At 38.2% G+C, this 26,017-nt stretch overlaps 1 protein-coding gene and 1 pseudogene across 1 annotated transcript in view; both read left to right on the forward strand.

The window, feature by feature from the left end:
- Positions 1–5,240, forward strand: part of Xpr1 (xenotropic and polytropic retrovirus receptor 1) — a 174,519-nt gene extending 169,279 nt beyond the window's left edge. Inside the window, exons 14-15 of the mRNA XM_033762123.1 lie at positions 1,258–1,479; positions 4,735–5,240. Of these exons, the coding sequence (XP_033618014.1) occupies positions 1,258–1,479; positions 4,735–4,795 (283 nt within the window). The 3' untranslated portion in view covers positions 4,796–5,240. The remainder of the gene's footprint in view (positions 1–1,257; positions 1,480–4,734) is intronic.
- Positions 5,241–16,008: 10,768 nt separating this feature from the next.
- LOC104866380 lies at positions 16,009–16,306 on the forward strand (annotated as a pseudogene).
- The last annotated feature ends 9,711 nt before the right edge of the window (positions 16,307–26,017 follow it).

The raw sequence follows: 26,017 nt of genomic DNA on the forward strand, positions 1-26,017 counted from the left end.
TTACTTTATCTGTCAGCAGAGCACTTTCTTCACTTGACTTCTCAGAAACTGCATTCTCTCATCCCACCAGCTTTTCCTTCTCAATTTCTTTAATAATTCTTCCTTTTCCCAAGCTTGTAAGTGGTGGAAAGCTCCTGGGTTTAATCCTCTGCCCTCTTTTCCCTTTCAGTTACATTATTTTTAAGCCTATGATTTGAGATATTGTCCTTATACTATCTTTAGCCCCCAAATCTCACTTAAATTTTACAGATTCATCATGCTCATGTAGCTATTGAATAGCTCTAGACTAACAGAAACAGCCCTGCTTCACCATTCATTCAGATCAAAAATCCAACAACTACTCATATCCCCTATCAATAAGTCCTATCAACTTCACCTTCATAAATTATTCTGTAGTCTGTCTGTTTTTTCATCACCTCTTTTATTGCAACCTTTGGCTAAGACTCTCTTCATGATTCTACAAAGGACTTCTCTTTGGTTTTTGAACTGTTCTTTTCTCTCTCTGATCTATTCATTGTTCAGCCAATAGAATGATCTTTTTAAAAAATAAATAATTTCATTCTCTTTTTCAAACTCTCATTGTTTTCCATCAAACTTGAAATCTAAACTCTACCATAGTTTATAAGGTCTTCTGTGGATGGGGCCTTTTCTATCTCTCTGTATTTGCTGCCATTTTAACCTCACTTGTTCCACTCTAGCCCCACTGAGCTGCTTGCTATTGTTCCAGGACACCAAAGGCATTTTCATCATGGGTCTCTCTATGCTTGCTGTTTCCTCTGCCAAGGATACATTTCTCCAGGAGTTGTATGTGACTTGGTTCCTTGTATTACTCAATTGTTTTTTGGGGTTTTTTGCCCAAACCCATCACTTCAGACATACTTTGCCTAACCTACAACAATCTTCCTGCTGCGTTTTCTTCAAAGTACTTTTCATCAGATGATTGATTACTTTCACTACCAGAATAAAGGCAAAAGTTTTGTCTCATTTACTACCTTCCCCTTTATTATAGTAGGCATTCAAAGTTGCATAAAATAAAATAAAATAGCGAGTACTTTAAACTACATTCCAAGAATCTCTCCATTTTGCATAATCCACTACGGCTCCCCTGCACCCTTACACCATCTTTGTCTATTTCGATTGAATATTCCAGTCTTTAATTCTTTGTTTCCATGAATAGAAACTTGATACTGTAGAGGTTTGCAGTTAGTAGATGTATGTTGAGATTTATAATTAATGTGTTTGTCCCATTTTGCTAAGGCGATTTGTTTGGAACTTCTTCCGCCTGGAGAATGAACATCTAAATAACTGTGGTGAATTTCGTGCTGTGAGGGACATCTCTGTGGCTCCCCTGAATGCAGATGATCAGACACTCCTAGAGCAGATGATGGATCAGGATGATGGGGTACGAAACCGCCAGAAGAATAGGTCATGGAAGTACAACCAGAGCATCTCACTGCGCCGGCCTCACCTCACTTCTCAGTATGTACAGCTTCCACTTACATAAGGCATATTTTCTTTTCTTTTTTGTCTTGTTTTATTGTTATTGTTTTATTTTGTTAGGTTTTTTTCTTTTTTTGAGACAGGATCTCACTGTGTAGTTCAGACTGGCCTTGAACTCATTATGTAGCCCAGGCTGGCATCAGACTTGTGATTCTTCTGCCTCAACTTCCCTAGTGCTGGGATTACAGGTGTGTGCCACTCCTCCCAGTTCTTTCTTAGGTTTTTATCATTGGATAACATTTAGGCTAAGAAGCTATCCAGTTGAACCAAATGAAGTTGCTGATATTCAATCATATTTCACCTGCAAAAAATAGTAATAAACAACAAATGTATACCCAACTTACTGAATTTCTAAATCAGTACATACAGAATAAATGTCATATATTACCTACTAATTGAATGTATACAAATTAGTATACAGTCTAAGGAAGAATTTGCTGGAGAATGATTGACTTGAGCCTTCAGTATGTTTTATATACAAATAACCATCAGAGCTGGGAATTTAGCTTAGTGGTCTTGGCACCTGCCTCACAAGTGCAAGGTCCCGAGTTCGATCCCTGGTACCAAAAAAATAAACAATAAATAACCTTCAAGTTATAAATTTTAGGTATCCTGTTATCTATGTAACTTTAGCTAAATTCCTTAATTTCTCTGTATTATCTGTCTCTGTCAATTGGGATTAATACAGCCCTTACTTATAGATTGAGGATTAAATTCATTATTATGTGGAAGTTACATTAGTTCTTTCAAAAAAAGAGCTTAATAAGATGTTATCTTATTAAATACCTATAATAATATTTTTATTAGTCATTGACTTTGTTCCCCAAAGTAATAGTAAATATAGAATGTATGGTAACTGCTTGTGAAATTTAGAGACAGTTTAGAGATAGCCTGGTAGATTGGAATGAAGGAGGAAGCTTAAGTTGAGCAGTTTTCTAAAGGAAGTATGGTTGTCAAAGACCGAATAGTGGAACCTTGATCTTGCAGGCAAGAAATGATCAGTTTATGGGGATTGGGTGGGGGTGGCGGACCTTAAACTCAGAATCTCAGGCATGCTACACAAGTTCTCTAGTGCTGAACTTGATCCTCAGCCCTTTTTATTTTTGAGACAGTCTTACTACGGTGTCCAGATTAGACTCAAACTTGAGATACTCCTGCTTCAGCCTCTAACTGGGATTATAAAAATATGCTACAGTGCCTGGCAAAGAATCCCATTTTTTCCTGGAAAAATGACATGAATGTAGTACCTTAGAAATTTTAATGACACTATGAAAGGTGTATTAGGAAAGGGAAAACTAAAGACCTAGAGAGCCAACTAAAAGGTGATCGCAATATTTTTAAATATGGGACAATGACTCAAATTAATAAAATCCACTGTAATGAATGAAAAAAGACATTTTAAAGGAATTAAAAAAAAAAAACCAAGGAGGTGGTGGTAATATGTAACCCAGTGGATATTGCAGAATAGAACAGAATTTGCCAAAGCTTTAGATAAAGTTTTAGAAGTTCACTGAAAAAGAAAGAAAAGATGGAGAAGAGAAAAAAGCAAGAACATGGAGATGAGTCTTAGGCAAGACAAAAAAATAAATGAAAGACCAGCATGGTCAGGGAGGTCAGTAGGAAGAGCACCAAAGCAGTGTGGTGCTAGTGGGGTGGCCCATGTCTATAATCCCATCTGCTTGGAAGTCCGAGACAGAAAGATCATGAGCGTGAGGCCTCACAACAGGGCGATCAGAAGAGAAGAACCTCAGTGAGACCTTGTCTCAAAATTTTAAAATGAATGGGGATTCTGGCCCATTGGTAGAGCAATCCTGGATTCAATTTTTGGGATCTGCAGGGGATTTAGCTCAGTGGTTCTGCCACCTGCCTTGCAAGCTCAAGGTCCCAAGTTCGATCTCTGGTACAAAAAAAAAAAAAATTGGGGGGATCAAAAAGGAGGGAGGGAGGGAGGAAAGAGAAGAGGGAAAGAAGGGAATGTGGTGTTATAAAACCAAAGAAGCCAGCAAGACAAACCTTATAAAGGGCTGGAGGGTCGGGTGCTGTATGTATTCTGTAGTCTTGTTGAGCTCCTCATTTGAAAAGCTAATCCTTGCTATTTACCAGCAGAGGGCAATCTAAACATGTGCTATTTCTGTTTCAGGACTAGGCTATTTGGCAGTAGATTATTTTCACTTTCAGGTGTTTAGTGGAAAAATACTGACAAACTAGATTTCAACTAGACATTTAGAGTGGAACAGGTTATGTGCAATGCAGAGAGCAGGACTCTAAAATAAGATCTGAGTTGAATTCTGACTTCATGACTCATGCAACATTTTGCATATCCTTAACCTTTTCAAGATCAGTTTCCTCCTCTGTCAAGGAAGAGTGACAACTCCTCTTTCTTCAGATACTTCTTTTGCTCCAAAGATCTCATGAATTACAGATTATTTTAATGTTACCTAATCCCATTTTTTATCCAGTTTCAGAATAGAATATCCCCTGCATAGCATCTTGAATAAATTATCATTTTGTTTTGATTGACAATTAACAGTGATAATGAAATTTATAACTCTATGAAGTACTTGATTCTATGGTTGGATAGTTATAACAGTAGATAATGTTGAGATGAAATATGCTTCATCATGATTAAACTAATCAGTTTAATCTTTATTGAGCTCTCTTGCATAATTTATGATGAGACTCCTCCCTCTTCTGCATCATGTTATGCCAGACATTAGAAGACAAAAAACTGTCTTGCTTCTCCTTAGATCTTATCTTCTGATGGTTAACTCTCCTAGTTTTTCGGGCACACATCAGTGGTAAAATCCTCATCATAATTCCTTATATTTGTTTAATGCCTTAATTGATTTTTTTCCCATTTCCTCACTTGATGTACTTACTCTCTCCATAAGTTGAAAGAGATATTAAGTGAAATAGGTGTTATTATTTCTTCTTTGCAGAAATGGAAACAGGCACTTAAAAGAGGTTAAAAATATATATTATAAATCAAAATCAGTACTGAAAACTAGATCATTTTATTCCAAATTATTACTTTCACTGTTGAAAATGACCTTTGACCTTCTTTTGCGTGTCTTTCTAATAATGACTGAGATTGAAACTCCAGGAATAGTTCATCTGGTGTAGTAGATAGGGCTTTGTTTAGGATGTCTGTTCAATGGTAAGATTGGAAATTTGCCTAATACAATGAATGTATTTGTATTTAATAATGAACTAAGGTTTTTTTTCTTCCTCTAGATCCAAGGCTCGTGACACTAAGGTATTGATAGAAGACACAGATGATGAAGCTAACACTTGAATTCTCTGAAGTCTAGATTAATATCCCTGGTTTTCCTACTCTACAATTCTTTCCTTGACCAACGCAACCTCTAGTACCTTTTTCCAGCTGAAAACAGGAGAAAACACAACAAATTTTCCGAGCTCTTCCAAGATCGGATCCTATGGACTCCAAACAAGCTCACTGTGTTTCTTTTCTTTTCTTCTGGTTTAATTTTAATTTTCTATTTTTAAAACAAATATTACATCATTTTGCCAATCAGAGGATGTTTTAAGGACAAAAAAAAAGTATCTATGGATTGTTCACAATCACAAGGACACAGATACCTATTAGGATGAAGAACAGGCATTACAAAGACCCTCTGATGGGACAGTACCGAGATGTCTCGGCTTCCGTTTGGCCCGGTTTTGACTGGTTAAAACCGGACATTGATTTTTAAATTTTTTTCAGTTTATGTGGAGAATTTTTTCCTTTCCTTCATACCCAGCGCAAAGGCACTGGCTGCACTTGCAGGAAAAGTGCGACTTAGAGCAGTACCTTCATTCACGAAGCTACTTTTTAATTTGATGTAACTTTTCTTATTTTGGGGAGGGTTGATGGGTGGGTGGGAAATATGATGTATTTGTTACATAAAGTTTTCTCATTATTTATGAAACTTAACCATAAAAGAATGCTATAACTCCTGTGCAGTGAAGGTGATAACAGTGAAGGAAGTCAGGGGAAACTAATATTGGATGGCATTTATTTATGAGGGTCAGTCCCACATACCTCTTTCAAGGAGACAACTTAGACCGGTTTAAGTTTTTCTTTGCTTTGCTTTTAATTTCAAGCCAAAGTTTCATTACTAAATTTTAAGTTGCTGCTGCTTTAGAGTCCTGAGCCTCTCTTCCATAGCAAGACATCCCATACATTTTCTTACCACTGGTTGAAATTAACATAAGGGGTTCTGATACTTGTTTTTTTCTTGCTGAACAGACAAAATACATTTGCCTATATTCCAACCATAGCAACTAAAGTTCCATTTTACTATGCTTCAGCATGTAGGGTAACTGTAGTGTAATCTTATTCTAAGTCTGAATTGGAAGACAGAGCCACTTCAGAGACTCTTCACAATCTTATTAGTTACTTTTTCCTCGGGTCTCACCCCATTAGCCAGAATTTGATCGAATTCAAAGTCTTTTGAGCTGGCCATGGTGGCGCACACCTGTAATCCCAGCACTTGGGAGGCTGAGGCAGGAGGATCACTGTGAGTTCGAGACCAGCATGGGCTACATAGTGAGTTCCAGGTCAGTCTCAATGACATAGTAAGACCCTGTCTCAAAAAAAACAAAAACAAAACAAAACAAAGTCTTGTGAGAAAACCATATTTTTGAGCATGTAGAACAAATAATCATATTACATTAATACAAAAGACCTTGGCAGCCATTTTCCTGAACTGTTTGAAAAGATGAACACTGGATTTCATGCTCTCCCATAATAGAAACCTTTTAACTTTGGGGGGGTCTAAATCTGGTTATACATAGGAAATATGTTTCTCAGAAATTTAAAATTATTAATGGTCTATGCACAATGACCATTTCATCTTTGCTTCATTTATTCCCTTCCTAAATTCCCTTGATTGACCAGAAGACCATAAGACATTTTATTTTCCTGCATAGGATTGACATTAAATTTAGCATTTTAGGACAGGATATAATCCTGAGATAGAGTACTTGCCCAGCATGCACAAGGCCCAGGGTTTAAAAGAAAATTGATTATTTAACAAAATTAATGTAAAATTAATATAAATAACAAGAAAAGGTAAAGTTTAAAATACCCCCCCAAGACTCAGATGGAGATTCCAAAGGCTTAATTTTAGACAAGGAAACAAATAAGGCAGCTATTGACATTTGCGTTGTCTTAAAAAACATGTAGTTAATTGCCCTTTTATTCACCACTTTTGCATTCATCTCTTCCTTACATATAATAAATCTTTATTCATCTGTTATAATTCTAGTAATTTGTATTAAAGTTACTACTCCCAAACTTCTACCAATTAACTGACAAAGTTTCTTTTAAAAGGAGTTTCTTTCTTCATTCTGTAAGCTTCCAAAATGTGTTCCCTTTTTGAATCAAGACTTTTCCTGAAAAATCATATAACTTTGTGGCTCCTATTGCTTTTTTGTGTTTTGCCAAGCATGTTCCTTGTCCTGAAACTGAAGAAAAAATTGTTTACTTTTTTAACTTTAAATAAATTGAAAACTATAATAACCAGTGGTAACATTTTAGTGACCCTTGATAGATTAAAGGTTACACTATTTCTACTTAGGATTTTTTTCCCTATTCTATTTTTTTATACATTAATACATGGGGGAAATATCACTGGTCTGTCAAGCAGTAGCAACAATTATTACTGAGTACATTGAGAATGATCAGTGACCAGTCATTTCTTATACAAATAAAATTGGTAGTGCTAATGTGTATCCAAAGCCACTTGAGTTGTCAGTTTCATTCTGTTAGAAAATCTAAGTAATCACACACACACACACAATCTTACAGTTAACTTCTGGTATTTCAACTCCCTGATATTTTTCATTTCAGAGTATCATATGACCAGTTTGGTCTTTCTCCAACTATTATGATTCTAGGCCCTAATCAGTATTATTTTTTCATATATAATACTATGATGGAAATGTTACTTTTCTGATATGTTGTGCTATTTATAGTCTACTAAAAAATAAAGACTATGTATGTTTCCATTCACCCATGACAGATGCACAACTATGTATTTAAACACCCAGCTTTATATAAAGAGAAAACAGTAAAGAGGATTTTTCCTCATCAAGAAAGTTTGGGAGAGGGCTGGGGATTTAGCTCAGTGGTGCCGCCGCCTGCCTAGGAAGCACAAGGACCCAAGTTTGATCCCCAGAACCAAAAAAAAAAGTTTGGGTAGCAAGTATGTAAATTCTTTCCTTCAAAAAAGGCAATGTGCATTTTTCACTTCTCAACTTTTTATGCCCTAGCAGTTGTGAGTGCTATGTCCTATCTAAAATTTCAATGGAAACTCATATACACTGATAACTTTCAAAAGAACTCTTAAGAGATGAGTATGACAGTCATTTTACAGTCTAACCAAAGAAAAATTTCATCTCATTTTAGGCTAAGAAATTCTAGTTTTGTTTGAGAAGCACTCAATTTTAGTATGTTAAAAAATACTCCCTTAGAGGAATGAAAAGAAAGTACAAATAAAACAATAAAATTCATTTTTATTTTATGATAGTATTAAATGCATTAATATACATAGAGAAATTAGACAAGAATGGTTTATTTTTGTGCACGAAAGTGCCTATATTTAAGGTTGCCTATACCATTACAAAGAATAATAGGTAAGTTCATGTTATACAGAAAGAATGATGATCAAAGATTAAGTCATTAATTAGGTTGTAAATGGTCATTTCTTTGGAAAGAAGCTAAAAACACACATGCCACTTTTTTTTCCAGAACTTAACCATTAGACTCCATAGGCAAACTGTCCCACTTCAGATTCAGAAGCAGTGATGTTAAGCGAACGCCAGTGCCTCAGCAATTACCTGCATGAACCCTTAAAGGAAAGTGGGGTGGGTCATCCTCTTAGGCTCCATCACTCCCAGTACTCAAAGGTGAAATTTCTGTTTTAACTGACTTCTTACTAGAAGTAACTGACTGATATATTGTATCTTTCCACAATGATTTCACCAAAGTACATTCACAACTAGAGAAAGCAGTTCGTTTCTGAATAGATGAATTAAGGCACGGTAAGAAAGAAAAGAATCTAGCACTGAGTCATACAAGTAGCACACAGACATTTTACTTGGAGTAATATAATTTTGAAGCCAATAGGAGCAAGAAGTTGTTGGATGACCTTGGCAGCAGAAACATCAGTTAAGAAAGTGTGAGTTTATAGACACGCGGGTGCTGCCTCTCCATCCTATTGCTGGTTATGATGTTGCTGGGAAGAGCTGCCTTTATCTTCCTGTCATTTTCTGCATCACTTGGCATTATTCAGGAAATAGTTCTTTATTCCCAAATGCAATTTTCTAGGCAGTGACTAGAAACATTCTTATTATAAAGAAACTAATTTAGAAAATTACCAAATCTGTAGTATTATTTTATTTAAAAATATTAGATTCTCTGAAGTGAATACACTAATTTGATAAACAGGTTTCAAGTTATTGTTCTTGTAATCGTTTGCATAAAATTTACCTAACAAAGTATTGTATATTTAAATTTTTAAAATGAACATCACTTCGTAGATTAAAGATAATCTTATTGAATCTAGTACAAAAATCATACTTCTTTCACCTTTAAGAAGCTAGTATCATTACAAAAAATCTGTAGTGACTTGTGAGAGTTGAAACTCTGGTCAAACTTTGGGAAAAGGTGAAGAATAAATCACTTTGATCACCTTAGTTCATTTTTTTTACCTAATTGAAAAGCTTTTTGCTTGTTCTAATTAGTTAAAGCAAGGAAAGTTAAAAGATTTTCTAAATATGTATCTATTACAGATATAGTCCACATTAAACCTTAAAATCTTCCAGCTTTTCAGCATTGTAAATCTATACAATGTTACTCTTGGTAACTGACAATAGTTCATTTTATTATAGCATAAGAAATGTATGCTTTTCAGTGTTACAAATCAACCAACTAACCAGCATTAATCCCAGTCCATTCACGAAATATGAAAAAGTAAAATCTCACTAAATTTGGAAAAGTTTTTAAGTTAATAAGAGAATTTTGCCTACAAATATAGAGAAGCCTGCTTGTTTGGTGTGGCTCATGATTCCTTTCTTGTATGAATTTTCAAAACTGACACTGATTTGCCTAAGACACAACTCCAGAACATATTTTCTTAATCCCTACTGGAAGAGGAAGCCAGGGATTTAGCTCGGTAGTGCTGCTGCCTGCATTGCAAACATAGCATCCTGAGTTCAATCTCTGGGATCAAAAACAAATAAAAGTTTAGTGGAAGAGGAAGTGAAAAGGACAAGATGAGTTTCCCCTGAGAAGAGGAGCATCATTATACTAATTTTCAACCGAAGTATGTTTCCTTATAGCAACCTTTTGGTTCATTTTATTACTAAATCAACGCTACCTTCAGTTTTGTTGTTTTTGGTTTTGTTTTATTTTTGTTTTTGTTTTTTTATGGTGCCATCAACCTAAGGACAATCAAATAATCTATTGTTTGCCTTGGATTCAGTATGTCTGTTAATTACACAATTGCATCTTATACACCTTCAAAGCAGTTATGTGACTAAACTTCCCCTATCACCCCCTTTCCTCTGTACCACTGCATGTCAGAGGACAGATTACAGTACTGCTAGAAAGATGTGGACTTGAAAGAGCAACGATTCCATCTCACTATCCCTTGGTCACTACCTTTGAAGTCCCTACCTATACTTTCCTGATCAACCACATCCATACAAGCATGGAAGAAATAGAGAGAAAGACTGGGAAATCCCTGAAGAGTAATTATTTATTCATGACGTTTTCAAGTGTAAAGTAAAATCGTGAGCCACTCACATTTTAGTTGCAAAAAGAACAAAACTCTTAAAGATTTATCACATTGTGAAAATCAGTTTCTTGCCATTTTCTGGGTTAGCACAGATGCTTGTATCAACAAAGAGTATTTAGGAGGGAAATAAGGTTAAAAAATGTGTTTCCTTTGCAAACTCTGTCCCTATACGTATGTTTCTTTCACACACCTTCCCTCCTCCGCACTGTGTTGGTCAAATGATGCTATTCTATGAAATCCTGAGCTATAGTTGTCAAAAGTAACTATGGATTGTGATTAGTCCCCTGTTGGTGCTTCTTTCTTTCCCTCCTTTTTCTCCTTTGCTTTCTTTCTTACGCTGCACTCTGGTAAATGGAAAAGGTGACGTCAAAGAATTGATGCTTGCTTGGACTCATGTTGTATCTGTGACTATGCTATTAGCTGTCTCCTTTTTCCTTATATGGGTAGTATTCTTATGACATGTGGAGTTCCCTTCTTGATAAGTAGGTTAATGCACAATGTGGTACTGTTTTATAGTTTCTAGATGGTTGTATAAAGCAAAAAGTTAACGTGGTTATGTGTTTTTTAAAAAAAATAAGTGATTGGTTACAAAACTCTGTCCTTTTTTCATTATTACAAGTTCTCTGTTTTACAACAGTTTGCAGACTCCTTTGTCATGGTAAATGGTTTGTGTCATTGTGTTTTTCTTTCTGGATTTCTTGAATTCCTGAACATGGTTCCCCTTATGATTAACTTGTATATGGGCTAAGGTAAACAGTACAATGGTGAAATTTTAAAAACTATTTTATAAATTAAAAACTAGTTGTAAATGGCTTCTTTCTTCAGGTAATACACAAGGTATGACTCAAGCAGTGAGATTAGTGGAAACTTTTTACTCACAAATATTGGGTTAGAGCTGCTATCACATGTCCATGCTCTGTGTGGGAGCATAGCACTTTCTGCTGAACTCCTCCATTAATTAGGACTCCTGATGTTTGTCTAGGAAATATCATAAATTAACTGATTCTAACATGGAGAGACCCAAAAATCATTCACTGGCTGAAACATGAAAGCCTTTTCTTTTTATTTTAATACACAGGCTGTTTTTACTGTATTTCTGTTTAGGCTAAAGAAGAATTTAACAGTATGAGGTTTCCAAGGCAAAGTCAGAATAGGCTGTGAATATGTAGGAATCATTAGATACTTAAGACTGCTTTGTACAATTTCATAATATATGTTCAATATTTCTATGCCTCTAGTCTTTTATATTTTCCTAATATGTAGCAATGCAATTATATGTGGATTAATAAGCAATCTCAATTTGTTTATGAAGAGACAAAACTTAGAGCAGCAAAGTCTATAATCTTGGATGGTTTTGGGAACCTACTCTCTCACTATCCATCTTAGACATATCCAGAATCATTAGACTTTTAGTGTTCTGTATCTTTTTATGGATAATTTTTCTTAGATCTTTTTTTAAGGTTATGGGAATAATGATCGATTTTATACTTTCTGATTAACTTCTTTTTTTAGTTCCCTTGGGGAAATTGTGAAATTCTTGTTCTCTTTAAAAGAATAATTTAGTATGCGTTTATTGAGGTTCTGATATGCACTAGACATTAATGAAGTTGGTTTCATTACCATTAGTTTTATGGAGACAAGAAGAAATAAAATTATTTTTCTAAACTACTTTTTGAAACAACTGGCAAAAAGCCAAATTCCCATAGCTAATTAGCACCCATACTATGGTAAGCTGAGTTTTGTGTCTCAACTTAGAGATGACTACCCCTTCCTAGGAAGCTATTAAAGCCTATTTTGGTTTCTTGTCATTTTAAAAATAAAAATGAAGAGGGAGCAAGATGGTGGCTGAGTAAGATCCTGATGATGATCTCCCTGCAGACACATCAAGCTAAACAGCTGTTCATTCACCAAACTGCCTTCACACGAGTTAAAGAAATCAGGTGAAAGACCACAGTGCCTATTTTTAGAGTAACAAAAAGTCATGTAAGAGCAGAAAGGATGGAGGTGGCCTTGCCACTCCTCTTGGAACTCTAAGCAACCTAGCATAGAAAGAGATGCCTCTCACTTGAGCGAGGAAGAGAGAATTAAGGCCAGGCCTTAGACTTGACACCCAGTACCAGGCCTGCCACGGTGAAACCCAAAACTGGACAGAGCCCCATTACTTCTTCCTCTACACCATCACCTAAAGACTGGGTCACTGAATCTTCATGAGGCCAGGTGTCTGACAGTCTCCACCTAACCCTTGTTGGCGGAGCTGGGAACAAAACTCTATCTAATGGGAGAGCAGAGATCAGGGCTTTGTCTTGGAACTCAGTGCCAGACCCACTACAAAAAGACCGAGCATCCAAAGAAAATCGAGGTCTTCATATACAGGCCAGAGCTCACAGATAGAGCCTCTAGCCTGGCCCTGACATCAAGCAGAGACATCAGACTCAAAGCTTTGGCTGCAACATTTCTGTCTTTGAGTGGGTCCTGGCCATACCTGCTGTCTTTCCAGGACTATATAGGACCCTATGACTTTAAGAATTCCGTGCTACCCAGCCTAACATCAGGCATAGTGTCAGAAGAGTCTGTCTACCACTTGTCTCCCACCCTCGGATAACATAGCTATCACCAGGCCAGTGCTCACAGATGGGAATCTAGAATTGCCCTAATACCAGGGGAGACCTGTGCACCAGTGGAAGGGAATTGTGTCAGCCTGCATCACTGCCAGCTTTTTAATGGGTCTTGGTGCACCCGTGGGACTGCCTGGGTCCCCATGGCTGTGAGACTCAGGTTTAACCCAGCATAGTGCCAGCCTAGGTGGCCAAAGGACTGCCTTAACTAACACTACCCCAACCTTGGGCAGCATTGCTTAAGGGTGGAAGACCCAACTAACCAGGGGTAAGAAAACATAAGCACAAGACTTTGCTCTGGAACTGAGTGCTGGGCTAGTGAAATGTAATGCTGAGCAGATCTTAATGGCCCCCACCTCTCACTGTGGCCTCACTGTGGTTTGGAGCCTCAGGAACAGCCTGGTGCTGGGGGAGACATGCAGCCCCAGCTTTTGCATTTATATTCTAGCTAGCATCACCTGTGGCTAGTTACAGGGTTCTTGTGCCACAAATCCAAGCCTACAATTCCATCTCTCAGCAATAGGCAGCCCATAGACATAACAGTGTGGACTTGGGTCCTATCACAGTGTCTTGGCAGGTTATAGGCTTGGGGCAGTGATGGCAAACCTATGACATGCATTCTGCAGCGGTCTGTTTGTATCATTGAGAGGTCTAAAAGGTTCGTCATCACTAGCTTAGGGTATGAAAAACCTTGGCAGCATGATGACCACAGCTGTGATAGGAATCTGGAGCTGACCCAGACCAGGAACTGTGGACAAGGCATATGGGCGTACTCCCTCCCCAGACCGGAGTGGACAGGCTACTGTTGCTGTGTAGTCTATTTCCTTTAAGAGCATGCCAACAAGCAAGGCGTTATGCTAGTGCCACCTCTTCCCTTTGTTCTCTGTTTCCTGGCTGATGTGTAAGGACCTGTCCTGTGTCATATTCTCCACCATGCCATTTTTGCCTTGGAACCAGCTGACCATGAATTGAATCCTCTGAAAACTGAACCAAAATAAACCTTTAAGTTGTGGGTGTCAAGTATTGTCCCAGCAAGGGGAAAGTCGCTGATACAGTCCTCTCGTAATGAAACAGTGACACCAATAACAAATGCCCTACACCTCTGGACCTGGTCACCATCCAGTGCTGAAATAGTGCAAGTGACTACAGGCTCAGAGAAAATAAGCAGCTGGTTTAGAATTTCTGGAAAGAGAGGCACAAAACAAGCCAAATTAGACTGGAAGAAATACCTAATCCTTCAGTGCCCAGATGATATCACATGCCAACAAGCATCAACAGCTTTCAGGAACCCATGACTTAAAGGTGCCAGAAACTGAACAGAAGCAATCAATATGAGAGAAATCTCAGAATTTAAAATAGCTATTTTAGCCGGGCATGGTGGCGCATGCCTGTAATCCCAGCACTCGGGAGGCTGAGGCAGGAGGATCACTGTAAGTTCAAGACCAGCCTGGGCTACATAGTGAGTTCCAGGTCAGTCTCAACTGCATAGTGAGACCTTATCTCAAAAAAACAAATAATAAAATAGCTATTTTAAGAAAGTACAGTGAGCTTGAAGAAAACAAGCTCTTCAATATTCCAATGGAAAAACAACAGAGATGGTAGCTATTTTAAAAAGTCAAATTCTTAAGCTGAAAAAATATTCAGCAAAATTAAAAACATGATAGCATCAATAGGATATGTCAAACAGAAGAAAGAATTTGAAAATACACATTCAGGGGCCAAGGGTTTAGCTCAGTGGTCCTGAGTTCAATCCCTGGTGCCCCCCCATCAAAAAAACACATTTGGAGGAAAAGAATGAAGAGAAATAAAGAAAGAGCACAGAAACTGGGACAATATTAAAAGTGCAAATTTTCAGGTTATTGGAGTTTAAGGAGAACTTGAGAAAGCCAAAGGGTTAGAAATTTATTCAAAGAAACAGTAACAGAAAACTCCTTAAACCTAGAGAAAGATACAAATATCCAGGTAAAGGCCAACGGTATCAGTCAAATTTAACCAAATCTATACCAAAATATTTTATAATCAAGGTCTTAAGAAGGAAGGATAGGGCTGGGGATTTAGCTCAGTGGTGCCGCCACCTGCCTCACAATCACAAGTACCTGAGTTCAACCCCTGGTAAAAAAACAAACAAACAAACAAAAAAAAAACGAGGAAGAATAAAATGATTCTTAGGGGTGTGAGAGAAAAGAATACACATATTCTAATATTTGAATACATCTGTCAGCAGAGTTCTCATCAGGCTAGGAGAGAGTAGTATATGATTTTCGAGCAAAGTTATCCTTTAAAGATGAGGAAAAACAGAAGAGAAACAAAAGCTGAGAGAATATATTTCCACTAGAACTGTTCTACAAGAAATGCTAAGCTTAGGTGTGGTGGTGCACACCTGTAATCCCAGCACTCAAGAGGCTGAGGCAAGAAGATCACTGCCAGTTCCAGGCCAGCCTGGGCTACATAGTTAGGCCTTGACTCCAAAAAATAAAAAATGAAAAGAGAAAAAAGAAAGTTCTAAAGGAATGTTCTTCACATGAAAAGGGACATTAATGAGCAAGAAGAAAACATGGAACAGTATAAAACCCACTGGTAAGAGTAATTGTATAAACAAGCACAGAATGTTCTAATATTCTAAGCATGGTACATAAACCATATCTTAGAATGAAGACTACAAGCAATAATGACATTGATATATTAAGAGATATAGAATGGGTCATCAAAAATTCCAAATGAGGATGGAATGCAAGGGTAGAAATTTCTTATCAGTGTATTTTATCTTTCTGTTTCTGTTCTTTATAATCATGTTAACTTGCTATTATTCCAAAAAAGTTGTTTGGAATAGTTTTTGGAGTCAAAAGATGTTTTTCTGTATGCTTCATGATAACTACAAAGCAAAAATTCTATGATATACAAACAAAATAACCAAAATGCACTACTAGAGAAAATCAGTGTAACACAAAGAAAGACTGTAAGAAAGAAAGAGATACGAACTACAGTGAAAACAAGCTATATAATAGTTATAGTAAGACCTTACCTGTCAATAATTACCTTCAATGAGGCCTCAGCAGGAGCGTCCGGGTTTTGGGAGAAACCATTAGGGGAGCTAAAGCTGCTGGTTAAGCCTGATCAAGATGACCACGTCCCAAAAGCACCGAGACTTCGTGGCAGAGACCATGGGGGAGAAGCCAGTGAGGAGCCTGGCTGGTGTTGGTGAAGTCCTGGCAAGAAGTTAGAAGAAAGAGGCTTTGACAAGGCCTATGTGGTCCTTGGCCAATTTCTGGTGCTAAAGAAAGATGAAGACCTCTTCCGGGAATGGCTGAAAGACACGTGTGGTACCAACACCAAACAGTCCTGGGACTGCTTTGGTGCCTCCAGGAATGGTGTGACGCCTTCTTGTGATGCCGTCTGGGGAGCCCTCGATCTCCAGCTCCAGTGTCCAAGTCTCTAGAGTTCACGGCTGAGAGGGGGCACCTCACTCTCCTTTGCAATGGAAAAGACTACTGTTGAACTCACCTCTGATGGATTCCAGGGTCTTTGGGGAGTTCTCTCCCCCACACCATTTCAACTTTTTCAGAAATCTCATTCTTGCATGCGTCTCCCTTCCTTCGCCTTCCCTTGCCAGTTCCTTGGCGACAGTTGCCAGCTTTCTTGAGTAGCTTCCCAGCCCCTTCCCTCACTTACACTTTCATCTCTGCTGTGTACGATGCCATTTGGCTCCTTTTTTTTTTTGCAGAACAGTCACTGTTTTTAGATCAATAAACTCAGCGGCCTTCATGACAATAATAATAAATGTAAATGATTAAATTATCCAATTAAAAGAAGAGGTGACAATGGATTTTTTAAAAAAGAAGTCCCAATTATGTTTCTTATCAGAAACTCACTTTGCCTTTAAGGATGCACATAGATTGAAAGTAAAGAGGTGGAATAAGATATTCCATGTAAATAGAATCCAGAAGGCAGGATAGCCATAATTATATTAAAAAACATGGACTACATCAAAACCAGTACAGTCTATTTGATGTAAAATAGACTATTTCAAAAGCATCTTTATATAATGATTCAGGGATCAATTCAAAAAGAAGAAATAATTCTAAGCATGCACCCAATATTGAAGCACCCAGACATATAAAGCAAATATTAACAGACTTGAAGGAAGAGACAAACTCCACTACAATGATAGTTAGGGACTTTAACACCCCACTTTCAGCAACTTACATTCATACAGAAAATCAACAAAGAGATTGTGGAGTTGAATTGCATGCTAGGCCAAATGGACCTAACAGACATGAACAGAATTTTCTATTCTGTAACTACAGGATACACAATTTTTTTCATCAGCACATGGAATATTCCCCAAGATAGATCACATTAGTGCACAAATAAATGTCAACAGTTTTTTTAAAAATTGAAAGTGTATGGGCTGGGGATTTGGCTCAATGTTTCCACCACCTGTCTCACAAGCACAAGGGCCTGAGCTCGATCCCTGGTAAAAAAAAAAAAAAAAAAAAAGTTGAAAGTGTATTGTCTTTCCTGACCACTATGTAATAAAACTAGAAATTAATAATAAAAACCTTTGGGAACCATACAAATATATATTAAACAATTTACATTGAACAACCAATGGATCAAGGAATAGCTAAAGAAGAAAGTTTAAAAATTTCTTCAAATGAAGATACAATATTCTAAAACTTATGGGATTCAACAAAGGCAACAGTAAGAGGGGAGTTTATGGTAACCAATGGCCACATCAGAAAAAGTAGAAAGATTCCAAATGAGCAACCTACCCTTGCATCTCAAGGAACCAGGAAAATAGAACAAACCAAACCCACAATTAGTAGAAGAAAAGAAATAATAAAGATGAGAGCAGAAATAATTGAAATGGAAACTCTAAAAACACATAAGATCAATAAATCAAAATTGCTCTTTGAAAAGATAAGCAAAATAGACAAATCCTTAGCTAAAGTAAGAAAAGACTAATAAAAAGGGTTGGGGGCAACAGTCTGGGGATTCAGCTCAGTGGCACTGCACCTGCCTCGCAAGCACAAGGTCCTAAGTTTGATCCCTGGTATGGCAAAAAAAAAAAATAAGTAAATAAAAGGCAATATCTTTTGTTTGAAAAAGGACAACATTACATTTGACACTATGGAAATACAAAAGATCATTAGAGATTATTATAAACAACTATATGCTAAAAAAATATAATAACCTAAAAGCAATGGACAAATTCCTAGATACATACACCATGCTAGGACTGACTCATGATGAAATAGAAAACTGAACAGTTCAATAATAAGTAATGAGAGTACTCAATAATAAAAGTCCTCCCATTTAAGTTCAGAACCAGATGGGTTCACTGAATTCTACCAAACATTTAAAGAAGAACTAATACCAATTCTCCTGTGCTCCAAAAAGTAGAGAAGAATTCGTGCAAACATGTTCTCTGAGGCCAGTATTACTCTGTTAGCAAAAACAGATAAGGGCATAAGAAGAAAAAAGCTACAGGAAGCTGGGCATGGTGGCACACACCTGTTACCCCAGCACTTGGGAGTTTGAGGCCAGCCCGGGCTACATAGTGAGTTCAGAGCCAGCCAGAACTACAAAGACCCTGACTCAAAAAAACATTTAAAAAAAAAAGCTACAGGCCAATAAACTTGATAAACACAAAAATTTCCAACAAAATACTAGCAAATCAAATCCAACAGTGAATAAAAGATTATTCACCATGATCACTTGGGATTCATCCCAGGGATACAAGGATGATTATTTATATGCAAATCAATAAATGTGATATACCAAATTAATAGAATAAAGGACTAAAGCCGTATGGTCATCTTAATAGATACAGAAAAGGCAGTTGATAATATTCAACATCTCTTCGTGATAAAACAATGGGCAAATTGGATATAGAAAGAATTTATATTAATATAACAAAGGCCATTTTTATAGTAAGCCAACAACTAACATATATACTGAATAGGGAAAAGCTGAAAGCTTTTGCTCTAAGATCTGGAACAAGGTAAGGATGCCTACTATAACCACTTTTATTTAACACAGTTCTGGAAATCCTAGCAAGAGCAATCAGGAAAGAGAAAGATGTAAAGAGAATTCAAATTGGAAAAGAAATAAAATTGTCAGTATTTGCTGATGACAGTTTTATATATCAAAAACCCCAAATAGTCCACCAAAAAACTATTAGAAGTGGTTAATAAATGCAGAAAAGTTGCAGGATACAAAATCAGCATAGAAAATACAGTAGCTATACACCAATAACAGATTATCTGAAATAGAAATCAAGAAACCAATCCCATTTACCATAGCTACAAAAAAGGTGTGGGGGGGATTTAGCTTTAGTGGTTCTATCACCTGCCTTGTAAACACAAGGACCCAAGTTTGATCCCTGGTACAAAAAAAAAAAAAAAAAAAAAAAAAAAAAAACTGGGAATAAGATTTGACTTAAGAGATGAAAATTTCTAGGGAGGGCAGGGTAATGGGGAAAAAATGAAAACCAAGACATATCATGTAAAGATACAAGATCTCAATGATAAGTGTAACTGTATTGTTTGCTTTAAATGTATCAGTAAACTTAATGGGGAGGGAGAAAAATTCTACAATGAAAATTATACAATATTGGTGAAAAATGGAATAGAATACAAAAGAAATTGACAGACCATATTCATGGACTGGAAATAAATATTGTTTAAAATGTCTATAATACCCAAAGCAATTTACAAATTCAGTGTAATCCTCATCAAAATACCAATGATAGTCTTCACAGAACTAGCAAAAAGTAATCCTAAAATGTACATAAAACTACAAAAAACCTTGAATAAGAAAAGCCATCTTGAGAAAAATACAAAGCAAAAGGTATTATACCACCTGACTTTCAAGTGTACTGCAAGGTTATAATAGTCAAAACAGCATGGTAGTGGCATAAACAGACACATAAGGCCAAGGGCATAGCTCAGTGGCATTGTGCCTGCCTGGCAAGCACCAGGTCCTTAATTCATTCCCTAGTACTGGAAAAGGGGGTGGGGGTGGGGAGAAAGAACAATGAACAGAATAGCCTAGAAGTAAACCCATACATCTACAGCCTAATGATTTTCAGCAAAGATGTTAAAAAAGTGTGTTAGAGAGAGGACAGTCTTTTCAATAAATGGTTCTGGGAAAATTGGGTATCCACATGAAGAATGAAACTCAACACTTATCTCTCAAGAGTTACAAGTATCAACTAAAAATGGATTAAAGATTTAAGTATAAGACCTGAAGCCATGAAACAAGTACAAAAAAAAAAAATTGGAAATACTTCAGGACACTGGAACAGGCAAGGATTTTTTGGACAAGATCCCAGAAGCAAAGGAAACAAATGTGAAAATAAACAAACATGATTATATCAAACTAAAAGCTTCTACACAGCAAGGAAATAATAAGCAAACTGAAGGGAAAATCTACAGAATGAGAGAAAATATTTGCAAACTATGCATCTGACAAAGGAACTCTAAAATTCAATAGCAAAAACAGTAACAAAAACCACACCCGAGGAATGCATCTATATAGACATTTCAAAAAGAAGACAAATGGCCAATATTCGGATGAAAAAAATGCTCAACATTACTAATGAATCATCGGGGAAATGTAAATCAAAACCGAAGTGAGGTATCCCAGCAAGAAAGTGTTAAGAATGGCTAATTATTCAAGACTGAAAATAACAAGTACTGGCAAAGATGTGGAGGGAGAAAAGCAAAACTTGTACCGTATTGGTGGAAGTGTAAATTAGTCCAGCCATTATGGAAAACAAGATGGAGATTCCTCAAAAAATTAAAAATAGACTACCATGCGATTGAACAATCCCACTACTGTGTGTACATCTAAAGGAAATGAAAGCAGCATAATGAAGAGACATCTGCACTCCCATGTTCACTGCAGCACTATTCACAAGAGATGACATGACCTAAGTGTGCCTCACCAGATGAGTAAAAAGAAGTTTATATGTATAAATAAATAGGGGAGGGTATATATCTCCATAAAAACGAATTCAATCTCGTCATTTGTGGCTGGATGGAACTAGAAATTATTGAGTGAACTATGCCAGGCACAGAAAGACAAGTACTGCATGATCTCGTGTGGAATCTAAAAATGCTAATGTCATCGAAGTTGAGGTCTTCTTGTGGCCAGTTAATGGAGTCAAGCATTTTGTTTCCTTCTGTGGCACTGTTCCAGTCTTAACCAGTGTGGAATTCCAGCTGTAACACAGCCCAGGGAACACAGATTTTTCCCCCAAAGGTACTTACTGTATTATCAGCAGATCACACAAAATCATGTTTGCTAACATGTTTTTAATGCCTAGTAAATCGTAGTGATTTAATATATGCCTGTAAAACTGAAAAGTAATTTCAGGAGACTATCAATAGATAAGTTCTTCAGTACACTTAGGTGGTGATTGTCTTAGGTGTTCAAATGCCTTTTACTAATGTTTGGTCACTGACAGACTAACCAGTCTTCTCATTTGGATCCTTGGGTGAAATCAAGTTGCATGAAAACTTGGGGCTGATGTTGATACTACACTAGCAAATGCCTTTTCTTTCCCTGAGAACTTTCTGTTTCATCCCAAGAGAACAGACTATGTTTCCTAGAGGCAGAGTAATCTCATCTGAGCCTCATGGACAACTCCAGGCCAGGCATGTCTCCCATCAATGCATGGCATGTGGTATCAGACCTGCTTATGGTAGAGAAAACCGAAGTGTGAAGTGAACAGCGCTGGACACAGCAGTGATTACTGAACTTGGGGTTAGAACCCAGGTCTGACTGACTCTGTAGCTTGTATTCTCTCTCTCTCTCTCTTAAGGAAAAAGGAGAAAAAAAATCTGCTTGGCAGCCAAAACTAAGAAGTAGCTCCTGAATTACTTCTTTCTGCAGTTATTCCTGATCAGTTCAGAATATAACATCATTTTAAAGAAAATGCGTGTGTAATCATAGTTTCTTTAATAAGCCAAGTACCACTGAGTGCTGCTTTCTGGGAATTTGTCCTCCGCTTCAGAAAAGAGAGCTCTTAGGAATTTTTCTTAACTAAATGATAACAACAAACACTTCCCTAGTGACAGCTTTTCACAGGAGACCCTTGAGACAGCCACACTCTTTTCCTTAGTCTTTATGTTCCTGCCCCTCCCTTCCTTTCCACTTGCTAAAATTTAAACTAGGATGGAGTCCTCGGGGAAGGAAAGCTTCTGAGATGTAGGGAGGAGACAGTAGCTATAGGAAAATGAGTTTGAATGGCCATGGCTAAGTGCCATTGGTGCCCACAGAAAGATAATGGATAGCTGAGGGAAAACATTGGGCAACTGAGGCTAGATGTGGAACCCTTGGCACCTCTTTGCTTCTCTACAAAAAGGCTTTCATTTTCTGCTGGTGGGAGGGAAAAGACAGTGAAGGCTAAACCCAGGACTTAATAGAGTAGCAGAGCTTCAGTTAATCACCCAACCAAGGTAGATCTAAGGCCTTGTTGGGAAAACCAGATGCTAAGAGCCAGTTGTTTCCACACACACACACACCAAAGATTTTGACCTTCCCAAATCCCTTAGAATAGACTAACCCTTTAGATATGTCTTTGCCAGTGCTCACTAGCACTCTCCCTCCCTAATCCAGAATGGGGCACTAAAGGGGCCTGTCTTCCACAGAACAACATGGACACCCCTCAGGACCCACGTGGGACCAAGTACCAGGAAGTGGACTCAAAGTAACCCTGCCCACTTCACCGTGTCTCAGCTGGGGACGTGCCGGTCTTGCTAATGGCGAATATACTTAAGGAACTGTAATACACAGTCAGCACAGACCGCCAGGAGCTACAGGAGATTCTGAGGGTGCTTTGAACAGGAAACCAGAACATAAGGTAGAAAGAGAAAAATTTGTGAGTTGCAAATCTTCTAACTTTAATTCCATAACTAAGATCCCAGGAGTTGGTACAAACTCACCAACATGACTCCGAGAAACATGGAAAAAAATGGACATAGTTAAAGTTCCAGAATTGCCATAGCCGACAGTGGAAGGAGAGAAAAGGAGGAAAGGAGGAAAGGAGAGGGGGCCCGTATTGCGGGGAGAGAAGGAATTACAGACTGTTGCCACATTCTGCACCTGTCTGACCCCTAAAGAAGCTGGAATCAGTAGTAGCTACACTGCAGCCTCACACGAGGAAAGCCTTGAGGAATGAAAAACCCTTCCAGCGGTCAGCACATTGAGTAGTGCATCTGGTCATACCCGTGGTAGAGAAAGAGAAACAACCTAAGGTGGGAACGTGTAGTGTCCTGTTTAGTTTGGCAGAGAAAAATAGGAAGATCGGGAGTAAAGAGACTGAGGTACAAGTACACTTGGAGGGACGAATATAAGTTGGCAAGAAGTGGGAAAATCTTTATATCACATGTTAGCCCCAACCACAGAGCATCTATCATCGACAAAGAATTAAACAGCCAAGTAGTAGATGACTCAGCCCACTGACCTTAGCCAGCCTCCATCACTGGCCACCCCTAAGTTGGCAAACTGGTAACATGAGGAAAGTGTTGTGGAGACAGAAAGGGAAGCATGAAGTATCACTTACCAAGATAATTTGTCTATTGCAGCCACCATGGGCCATCCAGCCTACAACAGAGACCAACCGTGAGTCCCCAATATGTAAACACTCATCGAGAAATTTTGCTAGCCATTTGGTGGCAAACTGGCATAATGGGGCCTTTCCATCCTAGAAGGTTTGTTCTTTGTTCTGACAAGAATTAGTCACGTGCTTAGAGTATGAGCTTGCTTTTCTTAACCAGAGTCATACTCAAAACCACCACTAAATGCTTTGAGAGTGTTTGATACACTGGTACAGAATCCATATAATATCTCCTCCGATCAGGGAATCGGCTTGACACATAGGAGGAATGGGAGTGAACCATGACCACGAAATTCACTGATGATGGCACCGTCTGGAAGCTTCCAGCCTGAAAGAACACTGGACTGGTACCACCAAAGACATAACTAACGTGCCAGATCAAAGGCAATATTCCGTAAGCACTAGTGGCATCCTCCAGATTAGTACACGCGTTGAGTCGAGGACGTCTTATATACAATACTGTTCCCCCAAGGAAAAACACAGGGGACCAAGTACCAGGAAGTGGACTCCAAGTAACCCTGCCCACTTCCTGCTTGCTGTTCCTCTAACTGAGCTCTGCAAAGTTGGAAGTGTTGTCCTATGGAACTAAGAACAAGGCACTTCAGGTTGCCCCTGTCCATAGATCACAGGCAGAAGAGTGGCTGCCATTTTGGTGGGGTAATTGGCCTTAGTCATTTGGAGGAGGTGGGGCTACCATTACACAGTTAGTTGCAATGAGGAATATATTTCGTTCCTAGGTGTAGAAAAAAACGTGTTGAGGAGGAAAATTATGATTGGCTGTTTTTTAGAAAAAATTCTGAATTGCAAATGGAGAGTGGATTGGAAGAAAAGGGGCTAGTCTCACAGCCTGAGCTCTCTGGAAGGCACTGAGGAGTCTGGGGTGTATGACGATTGTTAGAGATCCACACCTCTGGAATTAAGGGAAAGGAAGCATGATGGAGCCGAGTGAAAAAATGAACTGCAGTGAGAGCTGACAAAACTCAGTGTGGCCCTTAGGGATGAGTTTTGCCATTTGTAGGTGGCAGGTATTGGGACAACATACCTGGGTTTTTACACCCCTTGTACAGAGTGGCCAGAAGTGGAACTGTAGTCACTTTGTGTGAGTTGCCCCAGGAAGAGAATGGTTTGCAGCCCAGCGGCTCTCTACCCCTGAGACAAACTCTGCCTCTACTGCCAGCGGGAGCTGGTCTGCTCACAGTACCTCCCTCACTCCCGAAGGAGAGAGCCATTTGGGTGGTGCATCTGGGGTCCACCAGTGTACTTTTCGTGTCTCATGGTTTCCCTGTCCCCGTGTGTTCAGACAGCAGTTCTCCAGGCTTCCCGTGGGCCCTCGTCCTGAGGGGACACTCGGGAGAGAGAAGCTAGCAGGATGAGTCAGCCACCACTGCTGCAGGTGGTCGCTGGGCCACAACTGATACTCATCTACCCTAGGTGTCTTCCTGGTTTCACCAGTGAATGCCAGGAGATAGGAGAAGCCAAGAATAAAGTTGACCTAAAGGGTCAACCTCTTCTTTTATGTAATTTAAAATGATGTTTACAATTTGGCTTATGTATTGTGGGACTTAGGCCCTTTAGGGTTTGGCCATCTGCTAGTCCAACTTCATGTTTATCTGCCCTCAGAATAGAATCTGCAGAATGACAAATCTTTCTTGCCTCCATGCTTGAGGATAACTCCCCTGAGAATCCTATCCTCCCCTCCCCTCCTGCCCTTCTCCAAACGTCACATCTTTACTCCTTCCTGAAGTCTGGTCTGTGCCCTTCTTATGCTCTGCCAACCCTCACTCGAGGGCTCTTTCTTTATCTTTGCTATGTCTCCTCACTTCTCACCTTCTAACTACCCCTAGTTTTCCTCTATTTTCTACTGTTCTTCACGGCAAAGATGCCATTTTTATATTCTTAGTTTCTAGCCATTTTGACCTGCAGATGCTAATATTAGTTGAATTAACGAATTGAATACATTTGTTAAAATATATTTTTGTATGTGAATGTTAAATAGCACCTTTATGCATAATTGCCCCAAACTGGAAACAGCCCAAATGTCATTCAACGGGTAAATAGATAGGTAAATTGAGATGTATTGTCTCAGTCTTCTAGGATAGCCGTAACAAGATGCAAACTAGGTATCTTCAACAGTAGGTATTTATTTTCTCATAGTTCTGCAGGCCAGAAGACCACTGTCCTGGCAGGCTTGATTCCTCCAGAGGCCTCTCTGCTCAGCTTGCAGAAGATGGCTTTCTCACTGTGTCCTCGCAGGCCCTTCCTCTCTGCATGCATCAGATGACAGATTTTTAAAATGGCCATAATCATCATCCTTATATAGTTATAAAATGAACTTGTTGTTGTTGAGATTTTAAGTCATTAGTTAATGAAAGATTTGTTAAATGTTATAACTCACTGAAAAGATAATCCAAAGTGCAAATAAATATATAGACATGAGGAGTACTGAGAAGTTGATACAAATAAATGCAAAA

The sequence above is a fragment of the Fukomys damarensis genome, unplaced genomic scaffold (assembly GCF_012274545.1).
Source record: "Fukomys damarensis isolate Sample0158 unplaced genomic scaffold, DMR_v1.0_HiC HiC_scaffold_11, whole genome shotgun sequence".
Taxonomy (NCBI): domain Eukaryota; kingdom Metazoa; phylum Chordata; class Mammalia; order Rodentia; family Bathyergidae; genus Fukomys; species Fukomys damarensis.